General features: G+C 26.9%; 1 protein-coding gene across 1 annotated transcript in view; it reads left to right on the top strand.

Annotated features, from left to right (window-relative positions):
- Positions 1–16,988, top strand: part of LOC117168406 (frizzled-4) — a 44,670-nt gene that overhangs the window by 12,018 nt on the left and 15,664 nt on the right. The window contains exon 5 of the mRNA XM_033354040.1: positions 12,737–12,930. Within this exon, the coding sequence (XP_033209931.1) occupies positions 12,737–12,930 (194 nt within the window). The remainder of the gene's footprint in view (positions 1–12,736; positions 12,931–16,988) is intronic.

Below are 16,988 nucleotides of genomic sequence, written 5' to 3'. Positions count from 1 at the left end.
CGCCGGACTGGGAAATGATCGGGAATTTTTTGAGAACGGGAAATGGCACTTAATTTATTTCTTTTACTGGGAATTTTACAAATATTTAGATGGAAAATCTGTTCAAGTTCCATTACAACAGTTTTTTAAATAATTGTTATAATTTTTTTTCAATTATGATATCATTCAGTTTACAATTAAAAATGTTAAGCGTTCGAAGTTGAAAACTTTTGTACACAACATTTTTATTTTATCAAATAAAATTATAAATTATGTAAAAAATAGTGTCTGTACTATAAGTATTAAAAAGTGAACAATAATTTATTTTAAAATACGATTGCTTGACATAGAAAGTCTTGAATCGTTAAAATTGGGAAGATATTTTAAACTTTGAACGTTACGATTTTAATCGTTCTATTTTTAATATGTTTAATTTTTAAGTGTACTTGTTGAATTTCGATGTATAAATGACAATTGAACACTTATTACTTGAAGAAAAATTTCAAGAATTTTAAAAGATATTTAGAAGTTTTGACATTAATCAAAATTATTTGTATACATCTAAAATTATTTCAAGTAATTTAAACAAAGTATGTGTACCGAAAAAATTATTTTAAGAGAATGCCTAAAATATTTTAAAAGATGTCCTCAATTATCAAAAAAAAAATAATTTGGAAGATTTAAAGGAAATTTGTTTAATTTGCAGAATGTTCTATAAATTGTAGGAAAAACATTCATTTTAAAAGATATTTAGAAGTTCTGAAAAAATCCCCAAAATAATTTTAAATTAAAAAATTTAAAACATCTTCTAGATTTCTAAAGATTTTGAAATAAAATGTTGCGACTTTTCAAAGAGGTTTAAACTGCTTAACATGAAAAAATAATTTGACTTCTAACTTAAGAAGCGTTCAGTTTAAAAACATTTTTTTTTCTTCAAATTTTTAATGTTTCTATTTTATACATTTTTATTTTTTTGGGGTATTTGAATACAAAATTTTTTAAATTAAAAAACTGTTAAACTTAATTTTAAAAGTTTAGAATTTAAGATTTCCACTTCGAGTGCTTTAATTTGCAGTTTATTTTTTATTACTTCAAATGGAAAATTTGTTAGCTGTTGAGTTTGAATTTTTTAATTTTATTGACCATCAAAAATGGTTTGGAACCGAGAAAAAACCGTAAAATGACCGGGAATTTTTTCTTCGAATAAAATGGCCACCCTGTGTTTAGTCAAAAAATTGTATTTTTAGGTTGAAAATGTAACAATTTTGAGAGCAAATTTATTTATTTTTTGTGCAAAATTATCCATGTTATTGAAAAAAAATCTTTTGTTTATTAAAGAATTAATTTTTTAACTAAAAATTTCAAAATGCAACTGTTTGGTTGTGGATTTATCTTTTTAGTTGAAAATTCAACTATTTAGTAGGTAATTCATATATTTTGTTGAAAGTTCGCCTTTCAGTTCTTCAAAAATAGTAATTTTTTGTTCATTTTAATCTCTTTTTATTTCAAATTAAATGTTTGTTTTTGAAATATCAACTATTACATGTTTTCTTAAGAATATTCATATTTTTTGTTTGAAAAATCAACTATTTGGTTTAGGGTTTTGAATTACTTTGTTAAAAATTTCCTTTTTTTAGGATTCACCTATGCTTGAAAAGTTTGCAGATATAACAATACATTTTTTTAGTTGAAAAATCCAACTATTTGATTATAAACGAACTTTTTTGTTGAAAATTCGACTGTTTTGTTTAAAGAGCGTCTTTTTGGCGTAAAATGCATTGAAAATTCATCTCTTTTTGGTAGAAAATAAATTTTCTGGTTAAAAGTTCGTTTGAAAATGAATTTTTTTTTAGTTAAGGATTTACATAAGCATTCTATTCAACTGTTTTGTGTAAAAAAATAGAAAAATAGTTTTTTGTCTTGAAATTCAACTATTTGGTAGAAAAGAGTTTTTTTTATTAAAAAGCATCTGTTTGATTGAAAATTTGCCCTTTTTGTTAAAAATTCAATTAATTTGTTAAAAATTCGTATTTTTTGGTTGAATTGAACTGTTTTTTATTTAAAATTAAAATCTGTTTTTGTTGAAATATCAAATATTACATTTTTTATTGAGAATTCATCTCTTTTGGTTGAAAATTAATCTACTTTGTAGCAAAATACAAGATTTGGGTAAAAAGTAATTTTTTGGTTGAGGATTCTTTATTTTAGTTGAAAATTCATCTCTTTTGTTAAAAAATGTACTAGTTTGTTGTATAATCGTTAGTTGTTATGTGAAAATTTAATTATTTCAGTTGAAGTTTTATCCTTTTAGTCAAAAATTCATTTCTTTGATTGAAAATGTTACTATTTGATATATTTTTTAGTTCAAAATTCAACTATTTGGTTGAAAATTAAAATTTTTATTGAAAATTGATTTAGTTTGTTGAAGATTCGTCTTTTCTATGAGAAAATTTGTGTTTTTTTAGTAGAAAATTAATCTTCTTGGTTGAAAATTCAACAATTTTGTTAAAAAATCCTGTTTTTTAGCTGACTTCGACTGTTTTTGATTTGAAATTAAAATATGTTTTTGTTGAAACATCAACTATTAAATTTTTCTTGGAAATTCACATCTTCTGGTTAAAAATTAATCGACTTTGTAACAAAATAAAAAAAATTCGGTTACAAAGTAATTTTTTGGTTGAATATTCTTCATTTTAGTGGAAAATTCATTTTTTTGTTTTGTTTATAATTGTACTATTTTGTTGAAAAATAGTTGGTTTTTGTTCGAAAATTGAACTATAATGATGAAAATTCGTTTTTAAAAGTTAAAATTAAATTTTTTAACATAGAAGGATAGTATTCCATTTTTGGCGGAAAGCTTATATTTTTTAGTTAAAAATTCAACTATTTGCTTAAAAGTTCATTTGGTTTGTTAAAGATTCAATAGTTTTTATTAGACGTAATCCTTTTGGGTTGAAAATTTGCGTGAGTCTAGTTTAGGCGAAGTAATATACCGTAATTTTACGTGATCCAGAGTAATTTTTCATAAATAGGTAATCCAGGGTAATTGGATATAATCCGGTGAAATTTACCTCGGCTGTACCGAATTTTAAAGAGTTTTTGCCCCCTTGGGACGGCCTCTTATGTAGTGGCAGTGATTGGCCGATTAGCATGCATCTGCATTGCTTGGAGTGAGTAAAACAAACACAGGGTAATTTAGCTCTAATTATTGGTCCTCTTCTGCCAATCTCGTCCCAACCCTCCTCCGTAATTTTCTCGTTGAGTGATGAAGCCTCCAGATATAGTGGATGGGCTATCACGCACCGGCAGGGCCCATTTGATCGCCGTCTACCTGCTTGCTTTACCCCCTCCACCAAACTTCTCCTCATGTATATGAAGAATCGCCAGACGCTGTCACCGAACCTTGCCAGCAGAGAATCCTTTGTACTATTAAGTAATAAATCAAAATAAATATTATTTTTCAATTACTAATTTAGAAATCCTAGAACATTACACTAATCACGCTTTCTTTAGAAAAAACTCTTGTTATTTTCCAACATTTTTAAAATGATTTTACAAAACATTTATTTTTTACAAAAAAAAAAAAAAAAAAACAGAAAGAAAAACGGGAAAATTTGGAATTTATAAGGTATTTCAATCAATTCTTGCTCCCTTTATCCTGTAAATTTTACTTTGGTCTCTGGAATTTTCTTGTAATATAACTATTTGATTCAAATTTCCAAGATTTTAGGTAATCGTGAATAGCGACTGAAAAACTTTCTTTGGTTCAAAATTCAACTACTTAGTTGAAAGTAAAAATACTTTTTACAAAATTAATTTTTTTGTTTGATGATTGATGATTAGTTGACAAACCTTGTTTTTCAAAATCTAACCTTTTTATCAAATTATTTTGTTTAACGTAAAATTTATCTTTTCCATTTTTATTGGAACATTTATTTCGTTTAATTAAAAGTTCAACTATTCCGTTAATAATCTCTGTATTTTGTTGAAAATTTGTCTTTTATGATAGAAACATAACCTTCTTGGTGACTAATTCATCTTTTATTTCGAAAATTCATGTATTTCTTAACAAGGTATTCATTATCGGTAGAAAACTTATCTTTTAAATTGAAAAATTTATGTATTTTGTAAGAAGTTATTATTTGTCGTTCGAAAATTTATCTTTTTGGTCAAAAATAAATTTTTTTGGCTTAAAAATTAATATTCCTAACTGAAAATTTAACTATGTCATGTTTAGTTAAACATCAGTTTGCACATTAAGTTAACAAATAAGTGGAAAATTCAAATATTTGTTTGAAAATTTCTGTATTTTTATGAAACCTTTTCCCTTTTGTTACTATTTTTTTTTATCATTTGCCTTTTTTTTAGCAAAAAATTAACCTTTTCTATTGACAATTCAACTGTGAGGCTAAGAATTCCATTAAAAATTAAAATAGTTGGTTTAAAATTAGTTTCTTTATTGAAAATTAATTTTTTTAACTAAAAATTGAACTATTCAACTTCTTGTCGACATTTTTTTTCAGACATTCAATATTTTTGGATGATAATTGATTTTTTTAGATAAAAATTTAACTATTTCGTTGAAAATTGATTTGATTTGATTAAAAACTTTTTTTCTAACTTTTAATTCATGGTTTAAAAAATCTTTCTTGTTTGAAATTTCAATTCTTTTATCGAATGTTCATATTTTTTAGTTCAATTTAACAGTATTTTTTTTTAAATTAAAATATCTTTTATTGCAAATAACAACTATTACATTTTTTGTTCAGGATTCATTTTTTAAACCAAAATTAATCAGTTTGGTTAGAAATTGAACTATTTTGTAGAAAATTCCTGTCTTGGTCGAGTTTTTCGAATTACCCAATCGGCATTGGGATTTTCTTGATACCTATTTATTGTCAAAATCGCGAAAAATGAGGATTTGGAATATAATATTTTCAAATTACTGATCGCAAAGTTGGGGAACCTTACATAACGACTTCGTGAGGTTCTTCGCTTGGGGTGATTGCTAGAGAGATTGATCAGCAACCTGGGTCGGAGCAGTGTTGCGGAATGTACGTGTTATTTACTTAAATAGCACGAAAATTCTGGATCAATCTAAAAAATCTCTATCCCTTCCACACACTACTCCTTTCCCCTGCCGAGTGAGTCACGCCTACCCCGAAAGGGAAATGGCTTAATGGTGTAATAATAATAAATAAAGTCTTAAAAATGGTATGTTTTTTTATCTTATTCCACATTAGTCTCGAGGACTCCCTTGTTGGTAAGGGTCGGTGACAGCGGCTGTTGATCCCTGAGCTACATGAGGGGAAGTTGGGTGGAGGGGGTAGAGCAAACAGGTAGCTGGCGACCAAATGGGTATCGCCCATCATGCATGGTAAACTTTTTCGACATCTGTTATGCACGGGTGAATGCAGCCTCTCCCAAGAATCCAATCATTTTTTGGAATTATTAATTACGGGTCGGCTCTCTTCCGAGATACGTCAATTCTCCTTACAAGATTATACATATAATCGAGTTCATAAACAATCTCAAAGAACCCAATCAATACCTCAAAGGCAAATTAAATTGTTATCCAATCATGTTAGGGGCTGTACACAAATTACGTCAAGTTTTTTTTCTGAAATTTTCAACCACTCACCCCCCGTTTTTAGGATCCGTTATTCCCCCCCCCCCCCGCCCCCACCACCTCATATTTCCTTACTACCTTACGTAGTTCTGTGAATAACATTATTTTCGTCAATTTATTAGGTGTCATCCAATGAAACATAATAAATATTAACAAATAATGTAATAGCTGATATTTTAACTAAGAAAAGATTTAAATTTTTGATAAAAATAGTTGATTTGAACTAAAAAAGATTCAATTTCAACCACAGAGTTGCATGTTTAACCAAAAAAAAATAAAAATTTCTACCAAAAAGGATTAATTTTGAATTCAAATAGAAAAATTACCAAGAGTTGAATTTTAAATAAAGTAAGAGTTTTCAGTTAATAATGGAAAAAAAATTAATCCAAAATGTTCAATTTTCAAGCCAAAACGCCGAGCATTTCCACAAAATAGAATAAATTCTTTTTAATCAAATTAATGTATAAGTACCATATTTAATTCATTTTTGAACAATATAGTTGCATTTTCAAATATAACACAATTATTATTCAACTGCAACAAAAATTCATTTTTAACGAAGAAATTTAACTTTCGACCAAGTAGTTGATTTTTCAATAAAAAATATTACTTCTCAACTAAAAATATAATAGTTGATATTTGAACCAAGAAAAGATTTTAATTTTATATAAAAAATAGTTGAATTTAAATAAAAATTATGAATTTTCAACAAAATAGTTTAATCCTGAACCCAGACACGTTATTTTTGAAGAAAACAGTTATATCTTTAATCAAAAACATGAAATTTCTAACAAAAAAGATACATTTTCAAATCCAAAATATGTATTTTCAATCAGGGCAGATTTTTCGGTTAAGAGAACTAAACTGTACTCAATTTTCAAACCAAAAAGGTAAATTCTCTAGGAAGCAGTTGAATTTTCAACCCCAAGATATACTGATTTTCTGCCAAAATAATGAATTTTTATCAAAACAGTTCAAATGTGAACCAAGGAAATAGATCTTTAACTAATGAAATCAATTTTTCACAAAATAGATCAACTGTCACGATAGTAGTTGAATTTTCAATCTAGAAGGTTATTTTTCTACTCGAAAAGAGGCAATTTGCGACAAAAGACATCAATTTTTAAACAAGTTCTTGAACTTTCAACTAAAAGCAAATTGATTTTTAACAAGGAAAAACGAATTTTTAAAGAAATTAGTTAAATTTTCTACACAAAAGATTAATCTTCAGCTAAGAAAATAATTTTTTAACAAAGCAGATCATTTCTTCAAACATGTATAGTTGATTTTTCAACTCATAAGATTAATTTACGCCTAATTTTTAACTAAAAGTGGAATAGTTATATTTGCAGTTGAAAAAATTGATTTTTAACAAGAACAAAAACATTTTTAAAAAAATAGTTAAATTTTCTACCAAAAAGATGAATCTTCAGCTATGAAAATAAAATATTAATAAAGCAATTCTACCTTCAATCCTGTAGTTGAATTTTCAACAAATGAGATTAATTTACTACAAAAAAAAGGACGCCACAACAAATTACGTCAGTTTTCAACCAAATTGTTACATTTTCTACTAAAACGATTAATTTTCAACCAATAATGGTATAGTTCAATTTGCAGTTAAAAACAAATTTTTTCCAACGAACAAAAAAATGAGTTATTAACAAAATAATTGCGTTTTCTACCAAAAAGATGTATTTTCATTTAATAAAATAAGTTTAAAAAAAAAAAGTTCAATCTTTAACCAAGTTAGTTACATTTTTTCAAACAAAAAAGATTAATTTTCTACCAAGAAGATTCATCTCCTATCAAAAAAGACGAATTTTCAATAAAATTGTTCAATTTTGAAGCCAAAAATATCAAATATCTACAAAATAAAAGATTTTTCAATCCGAAAATATGATTTTAAAAAAATCATAATAATAATAATTTCTAACCAAATGGTTAAATTTTCATAAAAATAGTTTTTTTAATCAAAAATATGAATTTTTATCAAAAAATGTAATTTGATTTTCTACCACTTTATTCAGTTTCGAAGCCTAAACGATGAGTTTTGTATAAAATAGTTCAATTTTTAACCCCAAAATATTCACTTTCACCTAAAACGAGACCTAAAATGATGAACCTGAGCCAAAAAAACAAAAATCAATTTTTGAAAAAATAGTTTAACTCTAAACCAAATAGTTGCTTTTTCATCAAAATAGATGAATTATCAACGAAATGTGTATAATAGGTGATATTTGAACCAAAAAAGATTTTACTTTGCAAAAAAAAAAAAAACAGTTAAATTCCAAGAAAAACGACGCATTCTCCACAACATTCTTGAAATTTCAACCAAATAGTTGGCTTTTCAACTAAAAAATATCAATTTTTAATTACCCGTATCAGTTTTTAACCAGAAATTGAACAGTACATTTTTGTAAAAAAATCTAATTCCGAAAGAAAATTATTAAGAAAAAAGTTAAATTTTTAATGAAAGTGGTTCAAATTTCAATAAAGTGTTTGAATTTTCAAACAAAAAAGATGCATTTTTAACCAAATAGATGAATCTTCAACCAAACGAGATGAATTCAGAACCCAAAATATAATAGCAGACTTTTCAACCAAAAGTAGTGGGATTTTATTTTTCGGTTTGTTGTTAAGCAAACAAAAACGAAAAAGGGTGGGGAGTTTCTTGAAAACAGGAGAAAAGGGAGGAATTCTTTTAAAAAGGGGGAAATCGGAGAAAGAGTCTGAAGTCTATGTTTGAATGACTTGTAAAAGAAAATCAATAATTTTCATCCCCCCTTTCTTAAGATTTATTCCACGATTTCAAAATATTTCGTTTCTTCTCATAAACTTTCGGAATATTTGTCAGGCAAAATACTTGAGTTAAAACGGTTAAAACCAAGGTTTTGAAACGAACTCTCAGTTTGCCGAGCTCTTGAAGCGAGCGATGGAAAAGAGGAGGTTTCAAGTGTTTGCTTATTTCGTATTATTCGTGCTAGTCGACCCCAGAATCCGGTAGTCGTGTCTTCTCATCGCTTCTGGGATTCTTTACTGACTTTTTAGTTCGAGTTAAAAAAAAATCGTTTAGCACCTCAAAGTGTAAATTGAAATAGCCGAAAAAACGGATGATCATCTAAGTCATCTAAGACAAGTTTATAGAGAAGCATGATAAATATTATGAGAAAGAACTGATTTTAGTGGGCTAAATTTGTCAGGTTTCCTAGAAGAATTCCTGGAGGTTTATTTTCTTAAATATGGATCAGCTGTTCGAGTGGGCGTCCATCTTTTTGTCGCCTGATAGGATGAACGAATCGGGGCTTACTTGATAAAAATAGGTTGGCAAACATTTTTATTCTTCGTTAGTTAGTATTCGAATATCAATTTTTTTCTGATAAATATTAAATAGTATAGATTGCTGGTCTAATATTTTGAGAAACAAGTCAAGGAAAAATGGAAAAAGGAATTCTATGCTGAGGTCTCAGTGGCGAAATTGGTGAACGTTCCACTGATGGTTAGTTCTGTTCTTGGTTCAAATCCGGACTGAAGCAAATTTTTTCTCTCTTCTCATAATATTAGATGAGTAATCGATAATACTTAGTATTTGACATAAAACATTAATTAAAACACTGGTCAACAAAAATAATATCATTTGCTTACATTGGTATATCCAATTCTCGTTATTTAAAATTATTTAGATACAAATTATAAGAATTTCCGAAAAATTAATCAACACTGTCATTTTTATTGAATAACTCAATACATTTTAAAGTTAAACATTTACAAAAAAGCAATAAAAATTGCATCATATTCTATTATAAATATTGAATATTGAAGAGTCTTTAATTGCAATTTTTTAAAATTGCAAATCGTTCAAATTGAAAAATTCTCAATTGTAAATCTTTGAAATTCATACCTTTACAATACAAATTAAAAATTTCACAATCCTTAAGTTTTACAATTAAAAATTTGGTAACTTTAAAGCTTTAAATTGGAAATTTTTTCAATTTGAAAGATTTAGAATTTAATTTTCAAAATGATTACAATTTAAGAATTTTAATTTATAAATATTTAAAATTAGGAAATTCAAAATTGAAGAATTTAAAGTCGTGAAAATTGGACAATTTTCAATTGTAACTCTTTAAAATTGTAAAACTTTGAATCTTAAATACTTTAAATTAAAGAGTTTTTTGTTGTCAATTTAAAGTTAAAAACGATGTAATTTTTATAATTGACATTCGAAATTTGTTCAAATGGAAAAATTGAAAACTTGATTTTTTATTTCTAAAATCAAACTTTTGATTCATACATCCTCCAAATTACAAAATTTACAATTGTAAGTCCTAAAAATTAAAGAATTATAAATTGTGAACCGTGAATTTTGAAGAATTTTCAATTTTAACTGTTTCAAATTGTAGAAATTTTGTAAGACTTTAAAATGGAAGTGTTTTTTGATTTCGACAACTTAAAATTACAAATTTCTCCATTTTTAATTTTGACAATTAAAAATTCTCTAATAATGATACTTTAAATGGAATATTTCTTCCATTTTTAATAAGAATTTTGATTTATAAATCTTTAAAATTAAAGATTTTTCAAATGTGATTCACCAAAGTTGAAGAGTTTTTAATTTTAACTACATGCGAAACTTTTTTAATTTGGAAGATTTAGAATTAAATTAAAAATATGCCTCTTGTTCTTCGAATCATGCAAATTTAATAATTTTCAGTTATAAATCTTAAAAAATTTAAGAGTTTTTAATTGTGAAAATTTACATTTAAAAATTATGTAAGTTTTAAGTTTTAGAAACAAAAAACCTTAATTTTTATGATTTACATGAGAATTTTCTTCAATTTAGAAGGCATAGGATTGAAATCCAAATTTAAACAATTTTTACTTGAGATGGAAGCTTCTAATGTGTCCCCTAAGGGTTTACATTTTTCTTACACCTTCTTTATTTCTTTTACACACCCTCCACACACTTACTTGGTGGTGGAAGGGGGACCTACAGTTTAAGGTGGGTTCCGAACCACCAAGAGCAACAGCCTTAAGTACTTAGAGAAAACCTTTTTCTCTAGAGGTACCGGTCCCACGACTCTCCGGAGATGAACAACTCCCTTGCTAGGCTAGTGTTCACCGCATGGGCCACCGAGACTCTTCCAGAGTGCGAGGCGGGAATCGAACCCGCAAGCCGAAGGAGTGGGTCCAAAGCCTACGCTTTAACCCCCACGACCATCGTCCCACTTTTTAAACAATTTTTATTTATATATTTTAAAAATTAAGTATTTTTTAATTGTATCTCAATCTTCAAAATTGAAGTATTTAGAAAAATATTCAAAACTACCTCAATTTTAATTATTTACAAACGAAAATTGAAGGATCTTCAATTGGAAATCTGCAAGGCAGAGCACTTCAAACGATTTTTTTAAGTTGAATGTTTTTCACTTATAAATATTTAAAACGAAACAAGTTCACGGATTTCCAAATGTAAACATGTGATTCAGTTTTTTTTGTCTATAATTTCTGCTGAGACAAAATATTATATTTAAATAATGAAATTAACGCTACTGATGAATGAAAGTCGATTAAATTAAAATTAATTTTAAAATTAATACAATATTTTTAAAATTCATTAAAATAGTATAGAAGCAGTTGTAGCTAATTCAATATTTATTTAAATGTATTATTATTATTATTATTATTTATTGCATTTTGCGGTACTTCAAATTGAAGCATACGTTTTAATTTGTTAATTAGGCCATCATAATAAGAAACGCTATTTTTGCTCTTTATATAAAAATTGTCCAACATTCTAGACAGTTACGAGTCGCCTTTGTTGTTTTATTAAACAAAAGTTTGTTTAGAAAGGCTCCCGGCGTGCGAAAATCATCGCTTCGTATTCGATGAAACCTAAAACCAGCAAACCGGTCGCAGGACATGCAAACGCTCGTGTTCTCCAGTCCCAGCCTCCGTCCTTTCTTTTTCTTCTCTTTTCCCCGGAATTTGTTCTTTTTCTCCCTCTGGTGTTCACAGACACAGTCTCGCGTTCAGGACTGTTTTAAGTACCTGAGAAAGTTCAGGGTCGCATTGAAAAGAAAGGGAAGCTCTCTTGGATGATGGAGGAGAATTCACTCGCAGACCAAAAACCTCGATTGTATAATTATAGCTATACTTCCCTTCCCTAGATTCTCGTTAACCAAATTGCAATCCTTATTTATGGTAAAAAAAAACGTCAAGAGAAAATAGAATTTAAGAATACTCCAATTTGAAATTCGCGCAAAAATCTATTGGCACACTTAAACATAACCTACATATAATGCTTATATCATTTTGGCGCGAAGTTTCAATCTGAATATTAGTGCCTTTACTTGAAAAGAAAAATTTCTGTGAATATTTCAAACGAATTTTTTAGTTTTTTAAATTTGACTGTAATTTTCATTATTTACATTTGAAATTTCTTCAATTTGAAAGAAACAGAATTAAAAATATGAATTTCAATTTCTAAAATAATTAAAGTTTAAATTTGAAATTCGCGTCACAATCTATATGGCATATCTAAGCATCACCTCTAATGTTTATAACAATTTGCCAAATTTAGAATTGAAAACCTAAATTTTTATTTCTAAAATTGAATACTTTTAAAATATAAATTTTCAAAATTAAAGAATTGTCAATGGTAAATTTTTCAAATTTAAGAGTTTTTAATTTGTAAAGTTTATAAGAAAAAATTTCTCTAATTTTGATTATTGATATGAAAAATTCCTTCAATTTGGAAGATTTAGAATAGGAAACTTGACTTTTGATTTCCAAAATCATTAAATGAATAAAGAATTTTTTTTCAGGCATCTTTAAAATTGAACAGTTTCAATTGCAGTTTTCCATGATAAATTACTAAACAAATTGCATTCAAAATTTATGCTAAAAAAACGTCAAGATTTAAAGATTTTTTCAATTTAAATTACGGTTCACAATCTTCATTCCACACTTAAACAAAACCTCTAATGTTTATAACATTTTAGCGCGAAGTTTAAATTAAATGTTAACTTCCTATACGCAAAAACAATTTCTGCATACATTTGAATCAAATTCTTTTTATTTCTAAAAAAGTTACAACATTAAATTTTTTTAAAATTTTTGTTTTAGGTGGGTCGTAATTTGCGCATGGTGGTGTATAGTCTCCAGAAAATGGACAAAATCACCAGATAATTGCAAGGAAAATGGATTTGGTCTTCAGCAGGGTTTCTCCACTGTAGGTTCTGTTGCTGCCTGGGGCATTCCCGCTGCTCACACTATTGCCGTTTTGGTAACAAGGGACGTCGATGCAGACGAACTGAGTGGTAAGTTCTATTTAAAAAAAAAATTGACTGCAAATACACTTTCTTTCAACCAAATTCTCTCTACATACTTTATAAATATATTCAATTTACAATTTAAATTTCGCGCTGCAATTTATCTGTCAGACTTATACATAACCTCGAATTTTTATATAATTCTGGCGGCAAATTTAAGTTGTATCAAGTAAAAATTATTTTTAGTTGTAATCTGACTAAAAATTCTCCACTGAAAAAAAATGTCCTTCGCTTGTTAAGTTCTAGAGACCTGCAATTTAAAAAAAGGGCGAAAAAAATAAATGGGGATTGAAAGAAGAGATTATTTGTCGCTCTACTGATTTTCGCCTTCCATTCATGATTACTCGTGCGTGCAATCTCGATGACTGTTCTTCACACTCCCCATTTTTTCCACCCTCGCTAATAGCTGTCGTCACATTCTCACTAGGGGTGACTCAGAATTCACGATAATAAACATCTCAAGTATTATCGCCTTTTGAAAATAGATTACAATCTCAATTTAAGATTAGACATTGAAATATAACCATTTGAATTTTGCGCCAAAATCGTTACGGCACACTCAAACATAACCCTTAATTTTGAGATCATTTTTGGCGCGAAATTCAAAATTTTAAATACTTTTTAATCGTTTTTAAAGCATCCCGGCCGTTTTAAACAATAAACCAAATAAATAAAGGTTTCGAAATACGTTTTAATTAAAATTTAAAATTAAAATTGGTTGGAAAATAGTGAAAGATAATATTTTTTTAACCTGGGATGAATTATGAACGGTGCGTGATTATAAAATTTACGTGAGCGAGCACGAGAAATGCGAAGGTGCCTTGAATGTTCCTCAGTCAGGCCTCGTTATGCTCCTTGGTTTATGAGACTGTCCATTGGCGTAGTTATGTTTGCGTGCCTGCGAGCCCCATTTGTAACTCGAGTTTCGACAAACAATCAAGAAATTCCGCGAACCCGCTGATTGCAAAAAGGGGTAACAAACGAAGTTGAAATATCGCGTTTCTGTTTTTAAAAATTTATCCACGTCTAAATTGTAAAAACAAATTTCTAATGTTTGAGTTTGAAATTAGAATTTCTTTTGCTATTTTTAGTATATATTTTTCTATATATCCTTCTTATAAAAACAGCTAAACTTGATTGGTAGTGAGCATGGTGGCGGCTATTTTTTACTCATAGGGCAACATCTTGATTAAGTAATCAAAAATAATAATTTCCTTTACGGTTATGTAATTGAATATTCGTTATAACTTTTATAATAAAAATTTATTTACATTTAAAATACCTCTATTCCAATTTAATAATTTTTTAAAATGTTTGTGATGTTGTGAAATGAGAATCTGAGTTTAATTTTCAGAATTGTATGATACATACGTTTCAATTTTTTCTGGAATTATTTTTTAAAAAGGTTATTAATAAATCACATTTTCATATTTGAAAGTTAAAATTTTAAAAAATCCATTAACTTAAAATTATTTTAATGTGTCAATGTTAAAAATTAAAGTACTTTGTTGAAAGTTGAACTACATGTTGTTAAATATTCATTTTATGGGTAAAAAATTATATCATATTAATTATTATACTGTTCAAAATTCGCTTTTTTTAATATTAAAAATTAATTTTTTCAACTGAAAACTTAACTATTCCATTTTTTGTTGAAAATTAATCGTTTTAAGTTGAAAATGTAACTATTCAACTTTTCAGTTAGAATTCATATCTTTGGTTCAAATTCAGTTATTTTTTAGACAGTTAAACTACTTTGTTAAACATTCATTTTATTGGTTGAAGATTTAACTATTTTGTTAAAAATACGTTCTTTTTTTGCTGCAAAATCAATTTGTGAATTAACATTTAACTTTTCCGTGATTGGTAGAAAATTGATTGCTTCTAGTTGAAAATTCAACACTTTGGTTGAAAAAATTGATGTGTTTTATTGTAAATTGATCATTTTTGGTATAAAATAAATTTTCTTGATTAAAAATTTAACTGCTTTGTTGAAAGTTGAACTACATTGTTAAAAACTCATTTTATATAAACAGTATTGTCAACATTTTTCAACAAAATGTTGAAATCGTTAAAAAACAAATTTTTTAAACAGCTAAAAAAATGTCTTAAGTATTCGTAATTTATTCTAGTCGACTTGTAGCACAAGAGAGTTCACGAGAAATCGTAATATTATCTTCAGTCGCAATGTGGACTATAAAAAATGTAAATATCAGTTTTATTTTGGCCTGGCTGTCAAAATCTCTTCGTATTTTTCATGTTATTTTCGTCGACAGTGCTGAAATGCTGAATAAGTTAAGAAACGAAAAATTGGAGATAATAAGAATGAGAAAATTTACTTTTTTTCGGATTCTTTAAATATCAAATTTTCTTGACCGTTTCAAAATAATGTACAGGAAGCAATAATTTCTTAATTTTGTTTTAGACCATAAAAATCTGAATTTTTTTAAAGATTAGGATCTGCAATTTGAGCAATAATGTCTATAAAAGATATTATTTCGGAATCTTGTAACTTCCAAAACAGAGGCTGCGCAGGTGTGTTGCCACGAATTGGCTCTGACTTTAGTTCGAGTCCAGTCACCTGTACTATTTTTACTTTACTAATTGAAGCTTTAAATTTTCAATTAGAAGGATAAAATTTAATACTTCGATACAAACATAATATTTCAACAGAATTCGAGTCCAAAATGCTCTCAGAAAAGGGAAAATTAATGTATAGGTACCATATTGAATTGAATTCCAAGTATATTGCATTTTCAACAAAATAGTTAAATTTTCAACCAAAAAAGATTAATTTTCTATCAAAAGAGATAAATTTTCAACTCAAGAGTTGAATTTTTATATAAAGAGATTAATTTTTAACTGACATGATGGATCTTCAACTAGAAAAGTGATTTTTTAACCAAGTAGTTCAACTTTTAAATAAGTAGTTGAATATCCAAACAAAAAATAATAATTCTCAACGAAAAATGTTATTAAGTTAATGTTTCTAATTAATTTTTTTAAATCAACTTTTTATTGCAGTTTGGTTATTTTATTTTAGATTTCTTTTTTTGGTTAAAATTGAATCTTTTTTAAAGAAAAATCAAGTACTTGGTTAAAAGTTAAACTAATTTATTAAAAATTAATTTTATTAGTGAAAGATTTATTCCTTTGATTGAGAATTAAACTATTATGATAAAGATTCGTTTATTTTTATTCGTTGAATAGCAGATTTGCTTAACTGTAATTTTAATTCTGCCATTTTTTGTTCAAAATTGGTTGTTTGTAGTTTAAAACTGAATTATTTGGTTGAAAACTTATGTATTTAGATGTAAATTCTCTTTTTTTTTAATGAAAATTAATCTTTTTTATTTAAACATTAACTACTTGGTTGAAAGTTGAACTAATTTATTAAAAATTCATTTTGTTAGTTGATGATCCATCTCTGGTTGAGAATTTAAGTATTTTGATAAAAATTCGTCTGTTGTTTTTTATTTAAAATAAAAATATTTTCAACTTGGTTGAAAGCTGAACTTCTTTGTCAAAATTTGTTTTTGTTGAAGATTCATCACTATTTCGTTGAAAATTATACTATTTTGTTGAGAATTCAGCTTTATTCTAAAAACTTCTTTTTTCGCTTGAAAAATCAACTTTTTGTTTGAGGATACCACTGTACTTAATTGAGGTTAATCTTTTTTTCTTAAAAATTAGACTATTTGGTTGAAAATTCATTATTGTAGGTTACAAATTTAATTATTTGGCTAAAAAATCAACTATTTGGTTGGAAATGCAACTGGTTGCGGTTGAAGTTATTTTTATTAGTTTGTTGAAAATTAAAGTTTTGTTAAAAATTAAATTTTCTAATATAATAATAATCTAATCATTTTCTCATTTTTCTTTCCTCTTTTTTCTTTTTGTCCAAAATTGGTTTATAACAGAAAAAATGTAATTTAATGTAATCCTTGTTATGCCGAATTATACACGTTTGAATTTTTAAAAAAGTGGTCGAGTCACCGAATGGTACTCGACTTATTTTATTCAAAGGTTACACAATTTACTTTACA

This window comes from Belonocnema kinseyi, chromosome 1 (genome assembly GCF_010883055.1).
Source record: "Belonocnema kinseyi isolate 2016_QV_RU_SX_M_011 chromosome 1, B_treatae_v1, whole genome shotgun sequence".
Taxonomy (NCBI): domain Eukaryota; kingdom Metazoa; phylum Arthropoda; class Insecta; order Hymenoptera; family Cynipidae; genus Belonocnema; species Belonocnema kinseyi.
The sequence above is the reverse complement of the archived record's forward strand: the minus strand, read 5'-3'. Positions and strand labels throughout refer to the sequence as shown.